At 42.4% G+C, this 25,544-nt stretch overlaps 1 protein-coding gene and 1 long non-coding RNA gene across 2 annotated transcripts; both read right to left on the minus strand.

The window, feature by feature from the left end:
• Positions 1 to 8,154: 8,154 nt before the first annotated feature.
• Positions 8,155 to 9,011, minus strand: LOC124259220. Its single transcript, XR_006893780.1, has 2 exons — positions 8,915 to 9,011; positions 8,155 to 8,882 (listed from the first exon to the last, which is right to left on the minus strand). It is a non-coding gene; the product is annotated as an uncharacterized LOC124259220 (long non-coding RNA).
• Positions 9,012 to 9,076: 65 nt separating this feature from the next.
• LOC124259230 (cholinesterase 1-like) lies at positions 9,077 to 16,085 on the minus strand. Its single transcript, XM_046693342.1, has 4 exons — positions 14,611 to 16,085; positions 12,399 to 12,562; positions 9,675 to 10,061; positions 9,077 to 9,387 (listed from the first exon to the last, which is right to left on the minus strand). Exons 1-3 carry the CDS (start codon positions 16,083 to 16,085, stop codon positions 10,024 to 10,026), a joined length of 1,677 nt encoding a protein of 558 aa, XP_046549298.1. The 3' UTR covers positions 9,077 to 9,387; positions 9,675 to 10,023.
• Between the last annotated feature and the right edge of the window lie 9,459 nt (positions 16,086 to 25,544).

Here is a 25,544-nt window from a genome sequence, read left to right on the forward strand (position 1 = left end):
TCCCGCCCGCTGATCCATCGTAAGCCCATGCCGTTGTGGGAATGGTATCTGGGCCAGCGTAGCTGAACCCTAATGGCCCCAATCTGTAAATTCATTGAAACAACGATGACGTCATTCCTCTGCTGCAAGGTATTTTCCTTCTCATATAGTGGCATTCGTGTGTAGATCCACTCATAAAACCTCCGCACTCATAGATCCAGACCATCACAGCCAGATTGCCACCATTAACTGACGGAGCCTACACTGTAAGATGCAGTCAGTCTCACTCGTAATCGTCGGGTATCTGTTTGTGAGTCTCATCTGTGCTTAGAAGCATCTTTAATTTGGAAGCAAGATGACGATTTGGCCTTTGTGCATCCCAAACTTCCGGTCCCCATGACTCTGAAGGCTGTGGATACTTGAAGCGGGAGGTCGCCTACAGGAGGCTTGGCATATGGATTCCATAGGAATACGTCAATGGACTTGCCCAACACTGATACAGTCGTTGTCCTAGAAGTGGGCCATTTAGGAGTTGACACTTTCTGAGTCCTTGCAATATGTAACACTGCCAAACAAGCCGCAAGCGCGAATTTTGCTTCTGTCCCCATCTCCGGTTAGAATGGAATACATCTCATGCTCTTATATCTCCCTTCTTACCTTTACAGTGTATGCTTTCCAGTTGATCATAGTTCCTTTATTTGGGATAGGCGGGCGAAGCAAATATCCAAGATAGTACAAGCCAAACGTGTGTTATATAGCACTTCACTCTCATTATCAATGCGTTGCATAATATAATAGATCATTTTAAGAAGGTTATGTAGAGGACAGTAGTGTATGCGTATAGTTTGAGAAGGATTCAAGAGTACTCTGGGGTGTCTTCTGTATAGAGTTATCTAAATTGGTAAAGAAAATTTTGGAATCTTTGAGATATGTAGATGAATGGGCCTCTATTATATTACAACGGAGCAGGACAGTTGCCACCTAGGACAATTGGCCTCTAGGATAATTGTCACCCAGGACAACTGCCACCCAGTTATTTTCTATAATTGTGAGGACAATTGCCACCCAGGACAACTGCCCCCAGCTATTTTACTATAATTGTGAGGACTATTGCCACCCAGAATTTATGAAATTGAATGTAGGTTTGTCAATTAAGTTTAGATGATGGAAAGTCAATGTTTTCTTGGTATATTACATATTCTGACTTTTAACCTTGAAGTAGTTTTGACTTTGATGAAATTTGAATTTTGGAAATCTGAATGGCAATTGGTGGCAACCTGGCTCTTGTTTTAGAAAAATTATGGCATTTTATTAGTAGTAGTATTATCGTCGACTTCATTACTGTTACCATTCAAGGTATATTTCGCCGCGAATAGATGCAACATTGCTGATGCGGCTTAAAAGCAATATTCACTCACTCACTCTAGGTATATTGTGTACAGCCTTTGTAGATATACTGTGAATAGAAAGTTAAGCGCCACCCAGTATATTTTGCCAATATAGGTTGTCTCAGAAAAACAAAACAACTATCATAATTTGGTTTAGTACTTTTAGTCTAAAACAAAAACCATTATGGAAAGTATCTTTTACGTTAAACGGGATGTATGCGCTTTGAAAAACATGCATTTGTTTTCATCAAAAAGGTTACCTTCTTTGAAAAGTGAAAATCAGAAATGACTGTTATATGGTCATATGATTGTCATTTTGACAAGTGAAACCTTCGTTTAATAGAGTTGTATGAGCAGAATAGGAATGCACGTGGTTATTTTGCTTTAAAAAGCAGTGCCATCATATCTTTAACAATATTTCCTTTAATTGTAAATACAAATGTTTATGATATCCCTAAATAAGTTACCAGATGAACCTCTCTAAATATGGATCGGTCTTCCCAATTATTTTAGCCTAACATTTTCACAGCTTCACATCTTAGTTTTGAAATAGGCTGGCGACTAACTTTTATTCTCGGTATATATTACCATGACATTTTGAAACACTGATCAAACAAATTTGTGTTGGGTCTGAGACATTAAGGTAGTCATTTTATGTACATGTGAACAATAACACATCTATGTATCATTACCGATGTTCATTTGAGGCTAGTGCGTCAGTTAACTTGGTAATATTGAATGACAATCAGCTGAGAGACTTTTCAGCTGAGATGTTTTACATGAAAGATCAAATATCTGTTCACATGTATAGCTTATAAACAGTTCAATAAGTAAAGGCGTCCGTTCCCAGTTGTGCGTTGCCTTCAATAGTTGTTGTGGCTACAATGAACCCCAAAACCTGCTCTGCATCGTCTTGGCGTGGTCTGTATAAATCTATAAATTCGACCGTGTGAAATTCTAGCCCATTACTCTTGCAATACCAGCTTCGGGTGATCTAACGTCTGGGGCCCTTGGGTGACGTTCACGTACGCATCGCCCGAGGTCATTGCACAAATGCTGAATGGGGTTGAGGTCGGGCGATTTGAAGGCCATGGAAGCACTGCAATGTTTTCATGCTGAAGATACTGAATAGTGGCATGTGTTGTGTGGGGCCTGGCATTATCTGGCGCTCCTCTGGCGCTCAGTGATCGAAACCATGTGAAACTTTAAGATTTCTGTCTCTGTACCGAATAGCAGTTCAATTCGCCCTGAAGGCGTATAAAGTTAGATTTGTGCGTGTAGGATACGGCTACCCATATCATTACACCCCTCACCACCATATCAGCCAGCCTAGGAGACACAAATCCTGGAAAACGTACAATAGACACGCACTCTTCCATCACAGCACTGGAAGCGAAAGCGTTATTCGTCACTGAACCGTACACGTCGCCAGCTCTTTGTATATTCCAGAATCGAACATTATTGCAACACTGGACCCGTCGACGTCGATGTAGTCGTGACAGCACCGGCCCGAGAAACAGGGTCCAGCTTCTCGCAAACTTGCAGTTGCTGTTGCTGGGACATTTCGATTCTGCAAATGAAGTGCATGGATGCACCTGTCCTTCGCTGTAGTGGTGGTCGAGATCTACTAGGCCGATCTTGCGTGAAGATGGTACTCTGGTGAACATTGAGCTGACGTGCAGCGGCAGATTGAAACTCCCTGTCTCCAGACGTCAAATGGAAATGTTTCGAGTTACAGCAGTAGGTCGTGGCATAACGATATTCTCCCATAACAAGGAATCCCAAGAGAGACCCGGGCTGGAGTAATACCACGCTGGGTCAAGGCCGTATTGTTTCGAGCACGTTTTTCTGAATATCTGATATTCCTTGGGAATAATCAAGTCCAGGTAAAAAAGTCACCATCTCATAGCCCTGACTGCCTCACTGAGTCGCAAGTAGGTTAACAGTCACATCACCATCTCACTACTGTGTGAACAGGGGTACATTGTAGTTAACAGTCACATCACCATCTCACTACTGTGTGAACAGGGGTACATTGTAGGTGTGAACAGGGGTACAGTCACATCACCATCTCACTACTGTGTGAACAGGGGTACATTGTAGGTTAACAGTCACATCACGATCTCACTACTGTGTGAGGGTACAGGGTCACATCACCATCTCACTCACTGTGTGATTGTATTGTAGTTAAGAGTCACATCACGATCTCACTACTGTGTGAACAGGGGTACATTGTAGGTTAACAGTCACATCACCATCTCTACTACTGTGTGAACACTGTGTGGGATACATTGTAGGTTAACAGTCACATCACCATCTCACTACTGTCACATGAACACAGGGATACATTGTAGGTTAACAGTCACATCACCATCTCACTACTGTGTGAACAGGGGTACATTGTAGGTTAACAGTCACCATCTCACACCATCTCACTACTGTCACATCACCATCTCACTACTGTGTGAACAGGGGTACATTGTAGGTTAACAGTCACATCACCATCTCACTACTGTGTGAACAGGGGTACATTGTAGGTTAACAGTCACACCACCATCTCACTACTGTGTGAACAGGGTACATTGTGAACATATTAGCTCATTAGGTAACATTGGCATGAACACAATAAACATCATGCAAGTCAAGTAACTCCATAGGAATATCATGTCATTTTCATCACACACCACCTACCTTGTACCTGACTCTACAGGTTAACTCTGTACACTATTTGTGTAAACACTCTAGTAACCAACGAACACGTGCTTGGAAACAACCTGAAGGCCTCAGCGTTGGGTAGGTTATTGACTGACCTATTTGCCTCAGTCCTCAAGGACACACGCTATGGTCTATTACAACAACACTGTAATTTACTATCATCTGTATTTCATGCTATCGCTTGCTTTGATGGTTTGAAATTCAACACTACGTATGTACACACAGACGCGCTTTTAAACCAGTGCTACATCACACACATATTGTACACTCTCATGCGAGCTAAATACATGGTGTCTATTCCTAATGCAGAATATTAACCATCCCCAAAACACACGAGTGGTAATCTACAAATGGTATCCTTACTTTATAATTTTAGTGAGTGAGTGAGTTTGGTTTTACGCCGCTTTTAGCAATATTCCAGCAACATCACGGCGGGGACACCAGAGATGGGCTTCACACATTGTACCCATGTGGGGAATCGAACCGGGTCTTCGGCATGACGAGCCAACGCTTTACCCACTAGGCTACCCCCCACCGCCCCGTGGAATCAGCACAGATATCTATGACGTCACAAATATGTGCGTAGTAATACGTTATGTCACAAGCTTGGTGACACAATATTCTTCTGATCACCCAATTGACTGCGTTAGGTCATCTAGTTCCCAGTACGTTTTTCATGTAAAACACATATCGTTGTCAACAAATCTTAGCTTGCGTTTGAAAAATAACAACAAACTCGTGTGGAAACCTTCAATAAACATTTTCAACAACAAATACACTTTAATATTCACGTGACATGTTCTGCTCGCTAACACTGACAGTCGATCGGGGAACTGATGTTGGTATCTTGACTACCTTCTTAAGCCTATGAATTGCTATCTTTCGTTTCATAATCCACTCCATCTGTCATTAACATGAATTTTCTTGGATCAAAGCTCTGACAATACCGTAACCACGGCGGTCAATCCGGACACGATCGTCGATAGATGGGCGTGGCGCCATGTATGTTTACACTGTAAAAGTAGTCCATAAAATTTGCATATGACCTCTAATTTGCATCGATATCCGTATATGACTCCAACGGATACCGAAAATATCCGTTGCCTTTATCCTGCCGAGAACGCTGTACATTGTGTGATGAAAACTGGAATGATCAAGAGGAATGACACAGACAGGCACTAGCTATATTTCGGACAACCGTATGTATCAATCAGAAGACAAAGCTACTCTGTTTTCAGTTTTGCGGCCCTTTATCGTTGATCTAAGACCGCTAAATGTAATTTAAAAATCGAACGAGAACGCGTTAGCGTGAGGTTTCAAATTAAACATTTAGCGGTCTTAAATCAACGATAAAGGACCGCAAAACTGAAACCAGAGTAGTTTATTGATACATACGGTTCTCCTACTACACTGAACTACGTGTATACACATAGACGGCGCTGTTAAACCAGTGATATCACACATCATGACCCACTTACCTTATACCTGACTCAACAGGTGCGCGCCAGACACTGAACTACGTGTCTACACATAGACGGCGCTGTTAAACCAGTGATATCACACATCATGACTCACTTACCTTATACCTGACTCAACAGGTGTGCGCCAGACACTGAACTACGTGTGTACACATAGACGGCGCTGTTAAACCAGTGATATCACACATCATGACCCACTTACCTTATACCTGACTCTACAGGTGTGCGCCAGACACTGAACTACGTGTCTACACATAGACGGCGCTGTTAAACCAGTGATATCACACATAATGACCCACTTACCTTATACCTGACTCAACAGGTGTGCGCCAGACACTGAACTACGTGTGTACACATAGACGGCGCTGTTAAACCAGTGATATCACACATAATGACCCACTTACCTTATACCTGACTCAACAGGTGTGCGCCAGACACTGAACTACGTGTCTACACATAGACGGCGCTGTTAAACCAGTGATATCTCACATAATGACCCACTTACCTTATACCTGACTCAACAGGTGTGCGCCAGACACTGAACTACGTGTGTACACATAGACGGCGCTGTTAAACCAGTGATATCACACATCATGACCCACTTACCTTATACCTGACTCTACAGGTGTGCGCCAGACACTGAACTACGTGTCTACACATAGACGGCGCTGTTAAACCAGTGATATTTCACATCATCACCTGGATCATGTTACGTGCGGAATCTAAGTTTAATTTGTTGCAGCCTTGAGGAGTAAATGGTTTAAACCTGAGTGAATGCGTGTATGAGTAACTGACTGTGGAATAACATTATTTCTGTTATATCATGAAAGAAAAATGTGATGCAGGTGACAGAAGTTTACCACCATCGCAAACGGCAATCACTCAATCAGTGAAGTGTTTTTATAAACCATCATACCTTTACCAATGGATCGTATGTGACAATGAAATGAGTACAAAAAGGTTTTATCGCCAGTTACAGTTAGCAGTTAATGACTGCACCCCTTTATGTTCCCATGCTGGAAGTACAAAAACGACTTGTTAAAATGTTTATCAGTGTATCATATAGCACACGTATGAGTGTAAACAGATATTCCACATCGTGTCTGCATGGTCCGGCTTACCCCAAATCTACTTTGCATGTGGAAGAACGGATGGATGTGTGAGTGAGTGAATATGGCTTTACACCACTTTTAGCACTATTCCAGCAATATCATCGGGGGTATTTCAGAAATGGGTTCACACATTGTACCCATGTGGGGAATCGAACCCGGGTCTTCAGCGTGACGATCGAACGCTTAATTTAACCGATCGGCCACCCCACCGCCCCAGTAGAATGGATGAGAAATCCGCAGAACAGAATCCGTGGTCGTTTTGAGTGAGTTCTGAAGAAGTGTAATACATTGATTAATGTAATCGGTGGTTACAGCATTTACAAAGGGAACGCCACCATCGTGGACGAACGTGTCTTGTGACAGGACAATCAGAAATGCCAGTATGTCTTCAGAATACCAGACTATCATGTTTCATCCAAATCCAAACATACAACACATGCGCATTTATCACACACAAAGACATTAAATCTTTTCAAAATTCGTCTGTATGTATCCGGTTAGGGTGTTAAGTTCGTCATCACCATCACCGTGGACTACATATCAATGGTCGTGTATTACATACAAATGGTCGTGGATTACATACCAATGGTCGTGTATTACATACCAATGGTCGTGGATTACATACTAGTGGTTGTGTATTACATACCAATGGTCTTGTATTGCATACTAGTGGTTGTGTATTACATACCAATGGTCGTGTATTACATACCAATGGTCGTGGATTACATACCAATGGTCGTGTATTACATACTAGTGGTTGTGTATTACATACCAATGGTCGTGGATTACATACCAATGGTTGTGTATTACATACCAATGGTCGTGGGTTACATACCAATGGTCGTGTATTACATACCAATGGTCGTGTATTACATACCAATGGTCGTGTATTACATACCAATTGTCGTGGAGTCCACACTGGCGGAATGTAGGGCATGTATTACTCACGGGCTTTCAATCCACATCAGGTCAACAGCTTGCGATGTAACAAAATCACATTAAATCCAGTTTAATCTCTCATTATGACATTTTAAAATTAACTGACATACAAGATTTAATTTACATTTTGTGCGTTGTGATTACCATCCACGTAAATATTGGAAATGTGTTTGATTTAGTCACAAACATTCTCAAGTATCACAGATATCCTTTAGAGTGATGGCCCATATACCATTTGACGTGTCTGATTATAGAAAGGCTGTACAAGATCATCAGTGAATGTACACAGAACAGTGAAGTTGTCCAAGAGAATGAGTGAGTGAGTATGTCTTTACGCCGCTTTTAGCAATATTCCAGCAATATCATCACGGGGACACCAGAAATGAGCTTCTAACATTGTACCTATGTGAGGAATCGAACCCGACTCTTTGGCGTGACGAGCGAACGCTTCAACCACTTGGCTACCCAACCGCCCCAATCCAAGTAGATGAGCCACACTGCAGTCAACATGTAGCAACAGATTAGTCTGTGGCAATACGGCCAAACAGGTCAGAGAAGTTTTATTCAGTAGTTAAGGCCCAGTGACCCAGAGTACAATTGAAGTTGTCACGAGAGATGAAATTATTGTTTTACATGTGATTTACGGATGGACATCAAATGTTTTATGAAAATGGCAACAGATTTAATATTATCAGCATTATTAGAATTAAGTACATTAGCTGTCGTTTGTGGGGCACCATTAGAGCATTTTAAATACTTCTTTCGGCAGGAAGAGAAGGCCTCACAGACTAATAATAATAATCCATCACATACCATATTGACCTGTCTGAGTAGAAGTTTTATGCCGGCTGACGTCTCTGAGTAAATAACGTATACAGCAGTTGACTTGCCGGAGTAGATACCCATTGTACCAACACACTTGTCCGAGCAGATGATGTATGACATTTGACGTCTCTGAGTAAATAACGTATACAGCAGTTGACTTGCCGGAGTAGATAACTATTGTACCAACACACTTGTCCGAGCAGATGATGTATGACATTTGACGTCTCTGAGTAAATAACGTATACAGCAGTTGACTTGCCGGAGTAGATAACTATTGTACAACACACTTGTCCGAGCAGATGATGTATGGCATTTGACGTCTCTGAGTAAATAACGTATACAGCAGTTGACTTGCCGGAGTAGATAACTATTGTACAACACACTTGTCCGAGCAGATGATGTATGCCAGCTGACGTCTCTGAGTAAATAACGTATACAGCAGTTGACTTGCCGGAGTAGATAACTATTACACCAACACACTTGTCCGAGCAGATGATGTATGCCAGCTGACGTCTCTGAGTAAATAACGTATACAGCAGTTGACTTGCCGGAGTGGATAAACTATTGTATCCAACACACTTGTCCCGAGCAGATGATGTATGCCAGCTGATTTCTCTGAGTAAATAACGTATACAGCAGTTGACTTGCCGGAGTGGATACCTATTGTAAAACAACACACTTGTCCGAGCAGATGATGTATGCCAGCTGACGTCTCTGAGTAAATAACGTATACAGCAGTTGACTTGCCGGAGTAGATAACTATTGTACAACACACTTGTCCGAGCAGATGATGTATGCCAGCTGACGTCTCAGAGTAAATAACGTATACAGCAGTTGACTTGCCGGAGTGGATAACTATTGTACAACACACTTGTCCGAGCAGATGATGTATGCCAGCTGACGTCTCTGAGTAAATAACGTATACAGCAGTTGACTTGCCGGAGTGGATACCTATTGTACCAACACTTGTCCGAGCAGATGATGTATGACATTTGACGTCTATGAGTAAATAACGTATACAGCAGTTGACTTGCCGGAGTGGATACCTATTGTACAACACACTTGTCCGAGCAGATGATGTATGCCAGCTGACGTCTCAGAGTAAATAACGTATACAGCAGTTGACTTGCCGGAGTGGATACCTATTGTACAACACACTTGTCCGAGCAGATGATGTATGGCAGCTGACGTCTCTGAGTAAATAACGAATACAGCAGTTGACTTGCCGGGATGGATACCTATTGTACAACACACTTGTCCGAGCAGATGATGTATGCCAGCTGACGTCTCTGAGTAAATAACGTATACAGCAGTTGACTTGCCGGAGTGGATAACTATTGTACAACACACTTGTCCGAGCAGATGATGTATGACAGCTGACGTCTCTGAGTAAATAACGTATACAGCAGTTGACTTGCCGGAGTGGATACCTATTGTACAACACACTTGTCCGAGCAGATGATGTATGCCAGCTGACGTCTCTGAGTAAATAACGTATACAGCAGTTGACTTGCCGGAGTGGATACCTATTGTACCAACATACTTGTCCCAGCAGATTATTATCTATCTTATTAACACGTTTACCGGTCATCCTCTTGTGCAGTACTCCTGCCCACCAGGTGGGTCTGAAACACAACAATGTGGAGTCATTACTCCCCTGCCTGCAGTTCAGATGAATTCCCACAAAGGTCCTACAAGAAATACACGATATCACATGTTAGATACATATACATATGTATGATACATGAGATACACGACATGATAAATCTGAATGAACAAAATTAATTTGAATCAACGAATCAGCATGGCGATATTCGTATCTGTGTAAACATATCGATTCGAGCGTATTAACACTGTTACAGAAACATATAGCTATAGACATATTGTTGTGAAAATTTGAATGCATCAGCAAGAGCGAATGAGTTGGGTTTTACGCCATATTGAGCAATATTCCAGCAATATCATGGCGGGGGACACCAGAAATGGGCTTCACACATTGTACCCATGTTGGGAGAATCGAACCCGGGTTTTCAGCGTGACGAGCGAACGCTTTAACCACTTGGCTACCCCACCGCCCCGTATCAGCATGAACTTATTGGTATGTAAGTATAGGTATGAATCTATGGATGTGAGCATTTTTTTTCTATTTCCGGCTGTACTTTAACAATCGCAGTTGCTAAATTAACTACCATTTATAGAATGCCATTTATCTATTTACAAAACGTATTGTTCTAAATATATCTAATAGTTTTATTTACTTTAAGAAATCAAACATTGAAAATGATAATTAACATTAGTAAAGAGGTCCTTAACTGTTTTGACATTGAAATATTTATCCCTTGTGATGGAGAAATCAATAGTCAAACAGGGCATGCTTGACCGTGATTCTTTCACCACAAAGGATACAAAACGGAGGATCCTCGCCTTTCAGTGAGTGGGTTAGTTAAAGATCACATGCAACCAAAAAATCAAACATAATTAAAACACAATTATCATTTATTCATGACATATAATATGCATTGCTGATTGTGAAAATCAGCAAAACATATAAACAAAATTATAAGCGTACAGTCGCAAATCAAAAGTGCAATATTTTGTACTTGGGTTTACTTCCCTCGAAACGAAGCACCCCGGATACCGAACCCAGTCAGAGCGGGTGGGCGTGCATTTAAGTGTAACGAAGACTTTCATTGACTTTCATTTTGCATGTCATGTGTACAGGTATCACACTTGCCTGTCTGTGTAATTACATAATGTGACAGAGACAGAACTCAGGTGCACGAGCCATAAATAAATGCGTTTTGTTTATGGTGTATAGCCTGATAGGTGTTCAGTTCAAATGTGGTCAGTGATCGAAGTTGTGTATTGCATATTGTCATTAGCAGACAGGCAGGCAGACACATTTTTACTGCGCATGCGTCATGAGCGCAGTGCAGCGAAACAATCGTTTGAACTCCAATTTCGCGGGTGTTTTTTCATCGCTTTATTTTTCAACTTTATAAGTTAAATTTGCATTTTTGATCATTTGTTACTGTAAGTCCTGACCAAAATGTATCAGAATCTGAAAGTTGTGTTTTACGTTGCATGTGACCTTTAAAATTTAAAGTCACATCGGCAGTACTTCAGCCATATCGTGACTATGAAAGTTGTAATTTTGTGAATCTATACATGCAATAAAAACAAACTTATATACTTACCTGTCTGCGAAGGACAGTAAAATAGATGTACACTTAAAACTAGCATATAACCATAAAACAATATTTCTAACTTTAACGGTACAATATAAATATGGGCTATAGATCGCCAACAACTGAAGGTAGACCACCATACTAGGCGATGATTTGCTTCCTGCATGGACCCTAGCTGGATTTACACCACCCCTTCAACTGTCAGCAATTTAGACAAATCTAGCCGTACATTTAAAAACACTCATATTCTACGAATTAAGAGGTGGTAAGTTTAAACTTACTTAAATTTATTTTGAATGTTTTGGGTCTTACCTACCCTCGCAGGAGGACCCTCACCTTTAAGCAAATATTCATGTGTGTATCTAGTATGGCCTACGCGACAGCGTGGCATGCTGACCTCCTCAAATCTGGAGTAGGTGTAACCAATATAGGCTTTTACTTCATGTAATGTATTGATACCTACTTACGTGTCCCACTTCTTTTGGATCAGATCACGAATATAAGATCTGATGGTAGCTTTATAATCAAGAGTATGGAATAAGAAGTGGTGTCACAGATTTTTTGAGTGCATTTGTCATATCACAGCAATTATCGACGTTCCTTCATATGAAATTTCCCATGCCGACATTTCGATCTGTTACTTAGGTGAAATCCAAAAGACCTCAGAGATGCGAAAATACATGATGAAACTATGGTCCAGTTACCCAAGCGTCACTTTTGAAACCATTCAACTATGTGTAACAGCAATGTGATCCATCGCATCATAGGTATTACCTTTAGAAACCATGGGTAGAATCCTGTTGATGAAGACGCATTCGTGGTGGACCGCCCCGTGCCCTGCTGATAAGTTGCTGCCCACGTCAAGGGCCATGTAGGAGAGATCAGTGTTGTCAGAGGCTGGCCAGTTCACCTTGACGGGGACAGGAGAGTTCGGATCGCTGGATACAGATTTGAGGTGAGGTGAGTTGAAATTGGGTTCAACGTCGTGCCCGAGAATATTCGCTCATATGACGACGTGCATGCGTGTGTATGTGTATGTGCGGCTGCTTGTACTAGCCCAGACTGAAGCTGGTTATATAGTGCTAGCCCACTGAGATACCATGCCGCAGTGAAGCATGAATACCCCACTCAGACACATTATATTGACTCCGAGCCGACCAGTCCTTGTTGTACCCATTAACGCCGAGCGCCAGACAGGGACCAACAAGTACCATATTTTAACGTCTTTTGGTATGGCGCAGTCGGGGATCGAACCCGCGACCTTTCTCTCTCCGGGCGCTGGATACAGATTTGAAACTGTATGATATATTTCGTATCCTTTATAATTAGTGAGTATGGTTTGGGGGGGATACGGAGAAAACGGACCCTAGCGAAAACGGACCCCCCAAAAATTGAGAAAACGGCCACCGCGCTGTAGGGAACGGCTTCCGAACCTAGAGAAAACGGCCTCTGTGCCTAGAGTAAACGGCCAACATAGTTGCACAAAGATCAAAGGAGATTATATGACTATATATATCATAAATAATAGAGATGTACTTCATTGCAGATAAGCTTTTTAAATCTGATTGATTGTTATTTTTTCGATCAAAGTTTGATTGATTGTAGGCTTTACAGGTAAGATTAGATGATGATAGAGAAAAAAGATAATAAGGTAGTGTTTATATTGACGAGCGGATTAGTAGTACTAATTCCAACCTTTGTTCTTGTAGTTCTGCCATGGTCCCTAGTATGGTGATCAACCTTCAGTTGTTGGCAATCTACAGCCTGTTTTCACATTGTATTGTCATCTTTAGTTAAAATGTTTAAAATTTAACGCCTAGTTTTAAATTTATATATGGTTGTTCTTCTGTGCTTCAGTGACAGGTGTTTATAATTTACCTTTAATTATCATGAAATTATAACTTGTTTTCAGTCACGGTATGGCTGAAATATTGCCGGTGTGACCTGAAATTCAGGTCAAGGTATCCGATCACCCTCCCTGTGTACTGACTGACGTGAGAGTGAAAAAACAGGTTAATAAAAGAATTAATAGATCATCTTATCCAATACTTTCACCGACAACCACTGAGTAATGATAACGTCTTCTCGGCCTCGTGTTCATTCAATTATTAATTGTTGACGGGTGAAGGAGTCAAGCCTGAAATAGTCCTTCCCGGTCGGCTGCCGCTACTGTTGAGGAGGTGATGACAGACACCCTTGATCCTGATCAGCCAGCCGGCACCCATTTATATCACATGAAGAAAGAATTGAAATACTGTTATTTGATAGATAAGGTTCTTATTTATTCTAGGTATCTCTTAAGTACATGTATCACCATATTCATTATCAATAACAATAAAGTATGTAAACAAATATAGTATTATAATATATATTGCATTGTTCAGAGACAAACAAATGAAGAGTGGTTTGACGAGCATTCTGCGGCACACAGTCATTCTATTAAGATGTTAGATGTACAATATAATACATAAATACAACTTGTATATATTGCACTTGTATTATGATATTGACATAGAGATGTAAACAAGCAAAATAAACTGCATTTAGTTTTCTGTTAAAAATAAGGGCCTTTTTCTCTAGGCCAAGAGGCCGTTTTCTTTGGGAGCAGTGGCCGTTTTTTCGAATTATTTTTTGGCCGTTTTCGCTGGGGTCTGTTTTCACTATAACTCGTTTTTGGGCACATAAAAAAAACGGCTGGGGGTCTACAAAATAGGGCTTCAGACATTGTACATGTGTGGAATAGGAACTGTTTCTCCGCCTGACGGGCGAACACTTGGCAAGCTCACAATCCCTACACCATTATGGGCATCAATGATATATTTTTAGGATTAACAGGTCTCAGTGGGAGCATGATATTCTGAGAATACATTTGATCTGACTTGAAATGTACATATACATGGACAATAAAAGACAGAGTGAGAGATCTTCCACTAACTCAATCATCTGTTCCAAAAGTATTCATCGGCCTAGTCTCCCACTCACTCACCCGGACTTGGCAAAGTTGGTCCAGTAGGTCATGATGGTCCTGCTGAGTTCCATCTCCTCCTCTGTACATCCCAGAGACTTTTCCAGAACCCAACCAAACACAAAATCAACCTCGTACCAATGGGTTGCTCCAATCCACTGTGGAAACGGACTAACTGATAGTCGATGATTAAAGCTATAGACATAGGTAGGGTTAGCAGGAGAGTACAATCTGTCAAACTCAAGATGAGGACACTTGAAATCCCTATCTGAAGTCATGCGAGTCACGACATCAAAATAGTGAGTGTCCTTTAAAGGGACTTTCTGACTTTCATAAAACAGGCGAAGAGGCTCTCCAATTCCTCTACCGCCAACAAAGTCAAAGGAAAGAAGACTTTCATACTCTCGCTGACTTAAAGTCAATGTTTCTGGTAACTTGGTCACGTTTCTCAATTGATTCAGCATCATTGCCAAATACAGAGTATTCTCGTCTCCTGTAAACCCATGCAATACACTGGTCTGCTTGATGGATCCGCTGGACAGAAGAGTTTTGGGGTCATCGGGAAGGAAGTACCCATCCACAACTGGAACAAATACAAGTTCTTCATCAAACAAAACACGCTGAATATCTGTCATATTTTGTGCATCTGCTGTCTTCAAGCACTCATAGATGTCTGCATCAGTTGAAGATGAAGGGCATTGAAGATGATCAGCAAGATTCTTTATTTTTAATTTTGCTGATTTAGGTACGGTGTATGCCCATGGGCAACTGAGGGTCCCACTCTGCATGATGGCTCTGTCAAACAGGTCACGTGACAGAGGTGACACCAGGTGATGACTCACGCTTGCACCACCAGCACTTTCTCCAAATATGGTGACTCGGGTTGGATCTCCGCCAAAGTTGGCAACATTGTCTTTCACCCACTGCAAGGCTAATCTTTGATCCATCAAGCCCATGTTGCCAGGGATGGTATCTGGGCCAAGGTAGCTGAACCCTAATGGCCCCACTCTGTAATTCATTGAAACAACAATGATGTCATTCTCTGCTGCAATGTATTTCCCTTCATACAGTGGCATTCGTGTAGATCCACTATAAAAACCTCCACCATAGATCCAGACCATCACTGCCAGATTGCCTCCATTGTCTGATGGCACCCACACTGTAAGGTGAAGGCAGTCTTCACTGTAATCGTCGGGCATCTGTTTGTGCTTCTCATCAGTGCTTAGAGCATCTTCAGGTTGGAAACAAGATGGCGTAGGCTTTCGTGCATCCCTAACTTCCGGTCCCCATGACTCTGAAGGCTGAGGATGCTTGAAGCGTAGATCGCCTACAGGAGGCTTGGCATATGGGATTCCATAGAATACGTCAGTGGACTTGCCCAAGACTGACAGTCGTTGTCCTAGGAGTGGTCCATTTAGAGTTGACACTTTCTGAGTCTTAGCCATATGTAACACTGACAACAAGGCCAGAAGCGCCAGTCTCTTTCTTGTCCACATTCTGAAAGAACTAAAAACGATTTCACAAGTACGCTTTTCGGAATGTCAGTTGCTTCTGGATCACTTTCTGATTCATTATGTTGGCTGGTCATAATTTCTTATCACGGGATAAATGATGCTAATAACCCAGATTGTACAAGTTAAATAATGTTATGTTTGTCTAATTCCTTACCACGGGATAAGTGATACTAATAACCCAGATTCCACAAGTTAAATAATGTTATGTTTGTCTAATTCAGTTTAGATCAATATTGCATTTTATCACACTGTTTCTGTTAAGATTCATTATTTACGTCAAATAATGCCCCACCGATTGTCAAAAAATATGAGAAAAAGGTGTTGACCATTGTTCGATGTCCCCATATTTTTATGTATTTTTTCTATTTTTTATTAAAATCTGTAAGGTACCGGTGAGTTTCGGCAACCAGATTAGAGACAAATACAAAACAAATGCAAAAAACAATGGCAAAATGTGCCTCTCGCCAATTTCGAAAAGGAAAGACGAGTTGCTCTTCCCAAGAGAGTCGAAGTACCTGTAGATACAAAGCGGGTATTGCTTCTATCTAGTCCAAAAAACACACATGCAAACCTACATACGAAAACACACACATATATTTTGTTTCTAGTCCATGTACAAGGGGTGCCCTGGGTTGACCGTACAAACTGGGTTGGACGTTTCTGTCTGTCGACCAGTGTGGCGGACAGTGTGTCGGCCTGTCTGTCGGCCTGTCTGTCGACCGGTGTGTCGGACCGGTGTGTCGGACTCGTCTGTCGGCCGGTGTGTCGTCCTGTCTGTCGGACAGTGTGTCGGTCCGTCTGTCGGCCGGTGTGTCAGCCTGTCGGTCGGTGTGCAGTGCTTCCAGATCGTATGGACGACCTTCCAGAGAAACACAGAGGGAAAAGTAGGTCCAGTTTTCGGCCGCATGTTTCTCTGTATTTTGACCACTTTCCAATATCCCCGCGGGCTGTAGTAAATCTTATTATTTATTTAGGGTATTTTGCCTTTAATACAACTGGGTCCATACGTGTAAGTTGTTACACCACTATTAGCAATCCATCTTTTCGTATCCATCGGTGACAACGATTTTTTGTTCAGCCTTATACCATATAACCTATGCTTGTCACTTCTCAGAGTATTCATTTCGTGTTTGAACGTCCGTCTGTGGAATGAGGCCTCTTTGAATTATTCGTGTTTTATTTGGTTTTTTTACGATGTATTTCTTCACACATTTAGCCTTTCATATCTCGCCGCTGTCAGCTTTCTGGATGGAATATATTTAAGGCCTTAATCCGACATACTCTGCAATCGGAGTCCCAGCACACTCGTCTTTCAATTTCCCAGAGTACCTTTGATGGGCATTTTAAAAGTTGAGTTGATGAAGAATAATGACAATTATTCACTCTAACAGTACAGTATTTAAATGGGCTATTGCTTTTGCTCCCTGCATGGACCCTAGCTGGATTCTGTATATAGAAATTATTTTGCAAGTGTAACAGTAAATAAATATAGTCCCCCCCAATGGAACAGCGCAAAGCTAAGTTTGACATTTCATCTAAGCTGAAACCAATAGACTTGTCAGTTTCCGGATACAGAAACCTAGCTGAAACCTACATTCCCCAGTATCCAATAGGTTTCCGCAACAACGGAAACTAAGTCATTTTGCTATCAATGTTTCAGCGACCTGAAACTAAATGGAAACTCATAAAGTCGGTTTCAGTTGTAGAAACCTGACGGAAACCTAGATTTGTTAGTTTCAGTTTTGTAAAGTATGCGGAAACTAGCATTGTCTGTTTCCGGATACTGAAACCTAGCGGAAACCTACATTACCCAGTATCCATTAGGTTTCCGCAAGAATGGAAACTAAGTTATTTTTGCTGTGATTATAGATATACAACTTTTTTTATTCTGTGGAGGCGGCGTTTCGACATAGGTTCTAATGTCGTTGTCAAGCAAGTGTTCACCAGGTTGTGTAGGGCGTGTTCATTGGGATAGTCACTCATATCGTACAGGTGTATGTGTTTCGCCACATACTCGTACACGTCCACGTTTTGAATTTCCATCAATAACGAATTGGTGTCGCATCTATCACCGTATTACTTCTTGAGTTCGTTGTAGAAGTAATACATTAAGTGTTTAGAGATCAAGAATACTCATCCCCACATTGACCGGTCTGTTGAATTTGAGGTGACTCTTGGTCATGTGCAATGCCACTAAGTCATCCTCGAATAGTTTACTTCTGTTGAAGGCTGGGCTCACTATCAGTTTCCTAAGTCTTTCTTGCTCATGAGATCTAGCTAACTTCACATTCACGCGCTTTCTTAAATTCTCCATCGTTTTTCCAAATACCGAGTTGTTCATGAGCTTAAATAGATTCTTTTCAAAATTACTGGTGGCCCGTTTTCTTAAATCCGTGTTCAGTCTTATGTAAGGTTCAATCCAAGGACTTTGATCGAACTTTAGAACTCTATGTATTTTCTTTAGCTTGATACCTAACGACAAGTACAGCTGCAGGTTACGATAGTGAATGATGCATTTAGTTTTATCCATCAAGTTTAGTACGAGTTTTTCCACGTTAGCCAGTTTATTATTTCCCAACACGTTTCGTGATATTAGGACATCAGTCTTTGTCAACCATTAATCGTTTGGGAGCGAGCGGATAACTGTTGTGTGATTGTGTAATTCTCTGGGATATTCCAGGTCAACTTCCAGTATGTAGCCTTTGTTCGAGTCTGACGTAATGCTATTGACGTCATCATCGGGGGTAACCCATTCAAATCCCCGTGTGGTTAAAGAGTCATAGCCCAGCCGTATAGATAACTAGATTAGATAGAGTTTCTGCGAGGCTGTTTTACTCGAGTCATAGCCTTCCACGTATTTATTGTTGGCTTTAGCGTATCGCTTGGCAGCCATCGAAATACCACCACGCAGGCCTTTCTCGATAAACAGGTGCTTGTTGTAATCCGTCAACAGTTTCCACTCAACACCGGTCTTTCATAAACAAGACATCCCAAGAGAGACCCGGGCTGGAGTAACACCACGCTGGGTCTAGACCGTATTGTTTCGAGCACGTTTTTCTGAATATCTGATATCTGAATAATCAACCCAGGAGTACATAACACTGACTGCCTGTGAGTCGCAAGTAGGTTAACAGTCACATCAAACCATCTCACTACTGTGTGAACAGGGGTACATTGTAGGTTAAGAGTCACATCACCATCTCACTACTGTGTGAACAGGGGTACATTGTAGGTTAACAGTCACATCACCATCTCACTACTGTGTGAACAGGGGTACATTGTAGGAAAACAGTCACATCACCATCTCACTGCTGTGTGAACAGGGGTACATTGTAGGTTAACAGTCACATCACCATCTCACTACTGTGTGAACAGGGGTACATTGTAGGTTAACAGTCACATCACCATCTCACTACTGTGTGAACAGGGGTACATTGTAGGTTAACAGTCACATCACCATCTCACTACTGTGTGAACAGGGGTACATTGTAGGAAAACAGTCACATCACCATCTCACTACTGTGTGAATAGGGGTACATTGTAGGTTAACAGTCACATCACCATCTCACTACTGTGTGAACAGGGGTACATTGTAGGAAAACAGTCACATCACCATCTCACTACTGTGTGAACAGGGGTACATTGTAGGAAAACAGTCACATCACCATCTCACTACTGTGTGAACAGGGGTACATTGTAGGTTAACAGTCACATCACCATCTCACTACTGTGTGAACAGGGGTACATTGTAGGAAAACAGTCACATCACCATCTCACTACTGTGTGAACAGGGGTACATTGTAGGCTAACAGTCACATCACCATCTCACTACTGTGTGAACAGGGGTACATTGTAGGTTAACAGTCACATCACCATCTCACTACTGTGTGAACAGGGGTACATTGTAGGCTAACAGTCACATCACCATCTCACTACTGTGTGAACAGGGGTACATTGTAGGAAAACAGTCACATCACCATCTCACTACTGTGTGAACAGGGTACATTGTAGGTTAACAGTCACATCACCATCTCACTACTGTGTGAACAGGGGTACATTGTAGGGTTAACAGTCACATCACCATCTCACTACTGTGTGAACAGGGGTACATTGTAGGAAAACAGTCACATCACCATCTCACCACTGTGTGAACAGGGGTCACATTGTACTGGCTAACAGTCACATCACCATCTCATCTCTACTGTGTGAACAGGGTACATTGTAGGTTAACAGTCACATCACAATCTCACTACTGTGTGAACAGGGGTACATTGTAGGTTAACAGTCACATCACCATCTCACACCACTCACTGTGTGAACAGGGTACATTGTAGACTAACAGTCACATCACCATCTCACTACTGTGTGAACAGGGGTACATTGTAGGCTAACAGTCACATCACCATCTCACTACTGTGTGAACAGGGGTACATTGTAGGAAAACAGTCACATCACCATCTCACTACTGTGTGAACAGGGGTACATTGTAGGTTAACAGTCACATCACCATCTCACTACTGTGTGAACAGGGGTACATTGTAGGCTAACAGTCACCATCACCATCTCACTACTGTGTGGACAGTCACATCACATTGTAGGTGAAGAGTCGCTTCACCATCTCACTACTCTGTGGACAGGGGTACATTGTAGGTTAACAGTCACATCACCATCTCACTACTGTGTGAACAGGGGTACATTGTAGGTGAAGAGTCACATCACCATCTCACTACTGTGTGAACAGGGGTACATTGTAGGTTAACAGTCACATCACCATCTCACTACTGTGTGAACAGGGGTACATTGTAGGTTAACAGTCACATCACCATCTCACTACTGTGTGAACAGGGGTACATTGTAGGTTAACAGTGGCATCACCATCTCACTACTGTGTGAACAGGGGTACATTGTAGGTTAACAGTCACATCACCATCTCACTACTGTGTGGACAGGGGTACACATAGTAGGTGAAGAGTCACATCACCATCTCACTACTGTGTGAACAGGGGTACATTGTAGGGTTAACAGTCACATCACCATCTCACTACTGTGTGAACAGGGTACATTGTAGGTTAACAGTCACATCACCATCTCACTACTGTGTGAACAGGGGTACATTGTAGGTTAACAGTCACATCACCATCTCACTACACTGTGTGAACAGGGTACATTGTAGGTTAACAGTCACATCACCATCTCACCACTGTGTGAACAGGGTACATTGTAGGCTAACAGTCACATCACCATCTCACTACTGTGTGAACAGGGGTACATTGTAGGGCTAACAGTCACATCACCATCTCACTACTGTGTGAACAGGGTACATTGTAGGAAAACAGTCACATCACCATCTCACTACTGTGTGAACAGGGTACATTGTAGGTTAACAGTCACATCACCATCTCACTACTGTGTGAACAGGGGTACATTGTAGGTTAACAGTCACATCACCATCTCACTACTGTGTGGACAGGGGTACATTGTAGGTGAAGAGTCGCTTCACCATCTCACTACTCTGTGGACAGGGGTACATTGTAGGTTAACAGTCACATCACCATCTCACTACTCTGTAAACAGGGGTACATTGTAGGTTAAGGGTCACATCACCATCTCACTACTGTGTGAACAGGGGTACATTGTAGGTTAACAGTCACATCACCATCTCACTACTGTGTGAACAGGGGTATCATTCACCAGTGTGAACAGGGTGAAGAGTCGCATCATCACCATCTCACTACTGTGTGAACAGGGGTACATTGTAGGTTAACAGTCACATCACCATCTCACTACTGTGTGAACAGGGGTACATTGTAGGTTAAGAGTCACATCACCATCTCACTACTGTGTGAACAGGGGTACATTGTAGGTTAACAGTCACATCACCATCTCACTACTGTGTGAACAGGGGTACATTGTAGGAAAACAGTCACATCACCATCTCACTACTGTGTGAACAGGGGTACATTGTAGGTTAACAGTCACATCACCATCTCACTACTGTGTGGACAGGGGTACATTGTAGGTTAACAGTCACATCACCATCTCACTACTGTGTGGACAGGGGTACATTGTAGGTTAACAGTCACATCACCATCTCACTACTGTGTGAACAGGGGTACATTGTAGGAAAACAGTCACGTCACCATCTCACTGCTGTGTGAATAGGGGTACATTGTAGGTTTACAATCACATCACCATCTCACTACTGTGTGAACAGGGGTACATTGTAGGAAAACAGTCACATCACCATCTCACTACTGTGTGAACAGGGGTACATTGTAGGTGAAAAAACAGTCACATCACCATCTCACTCACTGTGTGAACAGGGTGTGAACAGGTCACATACATTGTGTGAACAGGGGTTAGGTTAACAGTCACATCACCATCTCACTACTGTGTGAACAGGGGTACATTGTAGGAAAACAGTCACATCACCATCTCACTACTGTGTGAACAGGGGTACATTGTAGGTTAACAGTCACATCACCATCTCACTACTGTGTGAACAGGGGTACATTGTAGGTTAAGAGTCACATCACCATCTCACTACTGTGTGAACAGGGGTACATTGTAGGCTAACAGTCACATCACCATCTCTCACCACTGTGTGAACAGGGTACATTGTAGGAAAACAGTCACATCACCATCTCACCACTCTGTAAACAGGGTACATTGTAGGTTAACAGTCACATCACCATCTCACTACTGTGTGAACAGGGGTACATTGTGTAACAGTCAACAGTCACATCACCATCTCACCACTCTGTAAACAGGGTACATTGTAGGTTAAAACAGTCACATCACCATCTCACTACTGTGTGAACAGGGGTACATTGTAGGTTAACAGTCACATCACCATCTCACTACTGTGTGAACAGGGGTACATTGTAGGTGAACAGTCACATCACCATCTCACTACTGTGTGAACAGAGGTACATTGTAGGTTAACAGTGGCATCACCATCTCACTACTCTGTGGACAGGGGAACATTGTAGGTTAACAGTCACATCACCATCTCACTACTGTGTGAACAGGGGTACATTGTAGGTGAAGAGTCACATCACCTTCTCACTACTGTGTGAACAGGGGGACATTGTAGGTGAAGAGTCGCATCACCATCTCACTACTGTGTGGACGGGTACATTGTAGGAAAACAGTCACATCACAATCTCACTACTGTGTGAACAGGGGTACATTGTAGGAAAACAGTCACATCATCATCTCACTACTGTGTGAACAGGGGTACATTGTAGGAAAACAGTCACATCACCATCTCACTACTGTGTGAACAGGGGTACATTGTAGGAAAACAGTCACATCACCATCTCACTACTGTGTGAACAGGGGTACATTGTAGGTTAACAGTCACATCACCATCTCACTACTGTGTGAACAGGGGTACATTGTAGGAAAACAGTCACATCACCATCTCACTACTGTGTGAACAGGGGTACATTGTAGGAAAACAGTCACATCACCATCTCACTACTGTGTGAACAGGGGTACATTGTAGGTTAAGAGTCACATCACCTTCTCACTACTGTGTGAACAGGGGTACATTGTAGGAAAACAGTCACATCACCATCTCACTACCGTGTGAACAGGGTACATTGTAGTTAACAGTCACATCACCATCTCACTACTGTGTGAACAGGGGTACATTGTAGGTTAACAGTCACATCATCATCTCACTACTGTGTGAACAGGGGTACATTGTAGGCTAACAGTCACACCACCATCTCACTACTGTGTGAACACGGGTACATTGTAGGTTAACAGTCACATCACCATCTCACTACTGTGTGAACAGGGATACATTGTAGGCTAACAGTCGCATCACCATCTCACTACTGTGTGAACAGGGGTACATTGTAGGTTAAGAGTCACATCACCATCTCACTACTGTGTGAACAGGGGTACATTGTAGGTTAACAGTCACATCACCATCTCACTACTGTGTGAACAGGGGTACATTGTAGGAAAACAGTCACATCACCATCTCACTGCTGTGTGAACAGGGGTACATTGTAGGTTAACAGTCACATCACCATCTCACTACTGTGTGGACAGGGGTACATTGTAGGTTAACAGTTACATCACCATCTCACTACTGTGTGAACAGGGTACATTGTAGGCTACCAGTCACATCACCATCTCACTACTGTGTGAACAGGGTACATTGTAGGTTAACAGTCACATCACCATCTCACTACTGTGTGAACAGGGGTACATTGTAGGTTAAAGAGTCACATCACCATCTCACTCACTGTGTGAACAGGGTACATTGTAGGAAAACAGTCACATCACCATCTCACTACTGTGTGAACAGGGTACATTGTAGGTTAACAGTCACATCACCATCTCACTACTGTGTGAACAGGGTACATTGTAGGCTAACAGTCACATCACCATCTCACCACTGTGTGGACAGGGTACATTGTAGGTGAAGAGTCGCTTCACCATCTCACTACTCTGTGAACAGGGGTACATTGTAGGTTAACAGTCACATCACCATCTCACTACTGTGTGAACAGGGTACATTTGTAGGTTAACAGTCACATCACCATCTCACTACTGTGTGAACAGGGGTACATTGTAGGTTAACAGTCACATCACCATCTCACTACTGTGTGAACAGGGGTACTCACTACTTGTAGGGATTGTAGGTTAACAGTCACATCACCATCTCACTACTGTGTGAACAGGGGTACATTGTAGGTTAACAGTCACATCACCATCTCACTACTGTGTGAACAGGGGTACATTGTAGGTACATTTAAGAGTCACATCACCATCTCACTACTGTGTGAACAGGGTACATTGTAGGTTAACAGTCACATCACCATCTCACTACTGTGTGAACAGGGGTACATTGTAGGAAAACAGTCACATCACCATCTCACTACTGTGTGAACAGGGGTACATTGTAGGTTAACAGTCACATCACCATCTCACTACTGTGTGGAACAGGGGTACATTGTAGGTTAACAGTCACATCACCATCTCACTACTGTGTGAACAGGGTACATTGTAGGTTAACAGTCACATCACCATCTCACTACTGTGTGAACAGGGTACATTCACCAGGAAAACAGTCACATCACCATCTCACTACTGTGTGAACAGGGGTACATTGTAGGTTAACAGTCACATCACCATCTCACTACTGTGAACACGGGTACATTGTAGGAAAACAGTCACATCACCATCTCACTACTGTGTGAACAGGGGTACATTGTAGGAAAACAGTCACATCACCATCTCACTACTGTGTGAACAGGGGTACATTGTAGGTTAACAGTCACATCACCATCTCACTACTGTGTGAACATTGGGGTACATTGTAGGGAAAACAGTCACATCACCATCTCACTACTGTGTGAACAGGGGTACATTGTAGGTTAACAGTCACATCACCATCTCACTACTGTGTGAACAGGGTAC

Source organism: Haliotis rubra, unplaced genomic scaffold (assembly GCF_003918875.1).
Source record: "Haliotis rubra isolate DU_JTF1 unplaced genomic scaffold, ASM391887v1 Scf714, whole genome shotgun sequence".
Classification (NCBI taxonomy): domain Eukaryota; kingdom Metazoa; phylum Mollusca; class Gastropoda; order Lepetellida; family Haliotidae; genus Haliotis; species Haliotis rubra.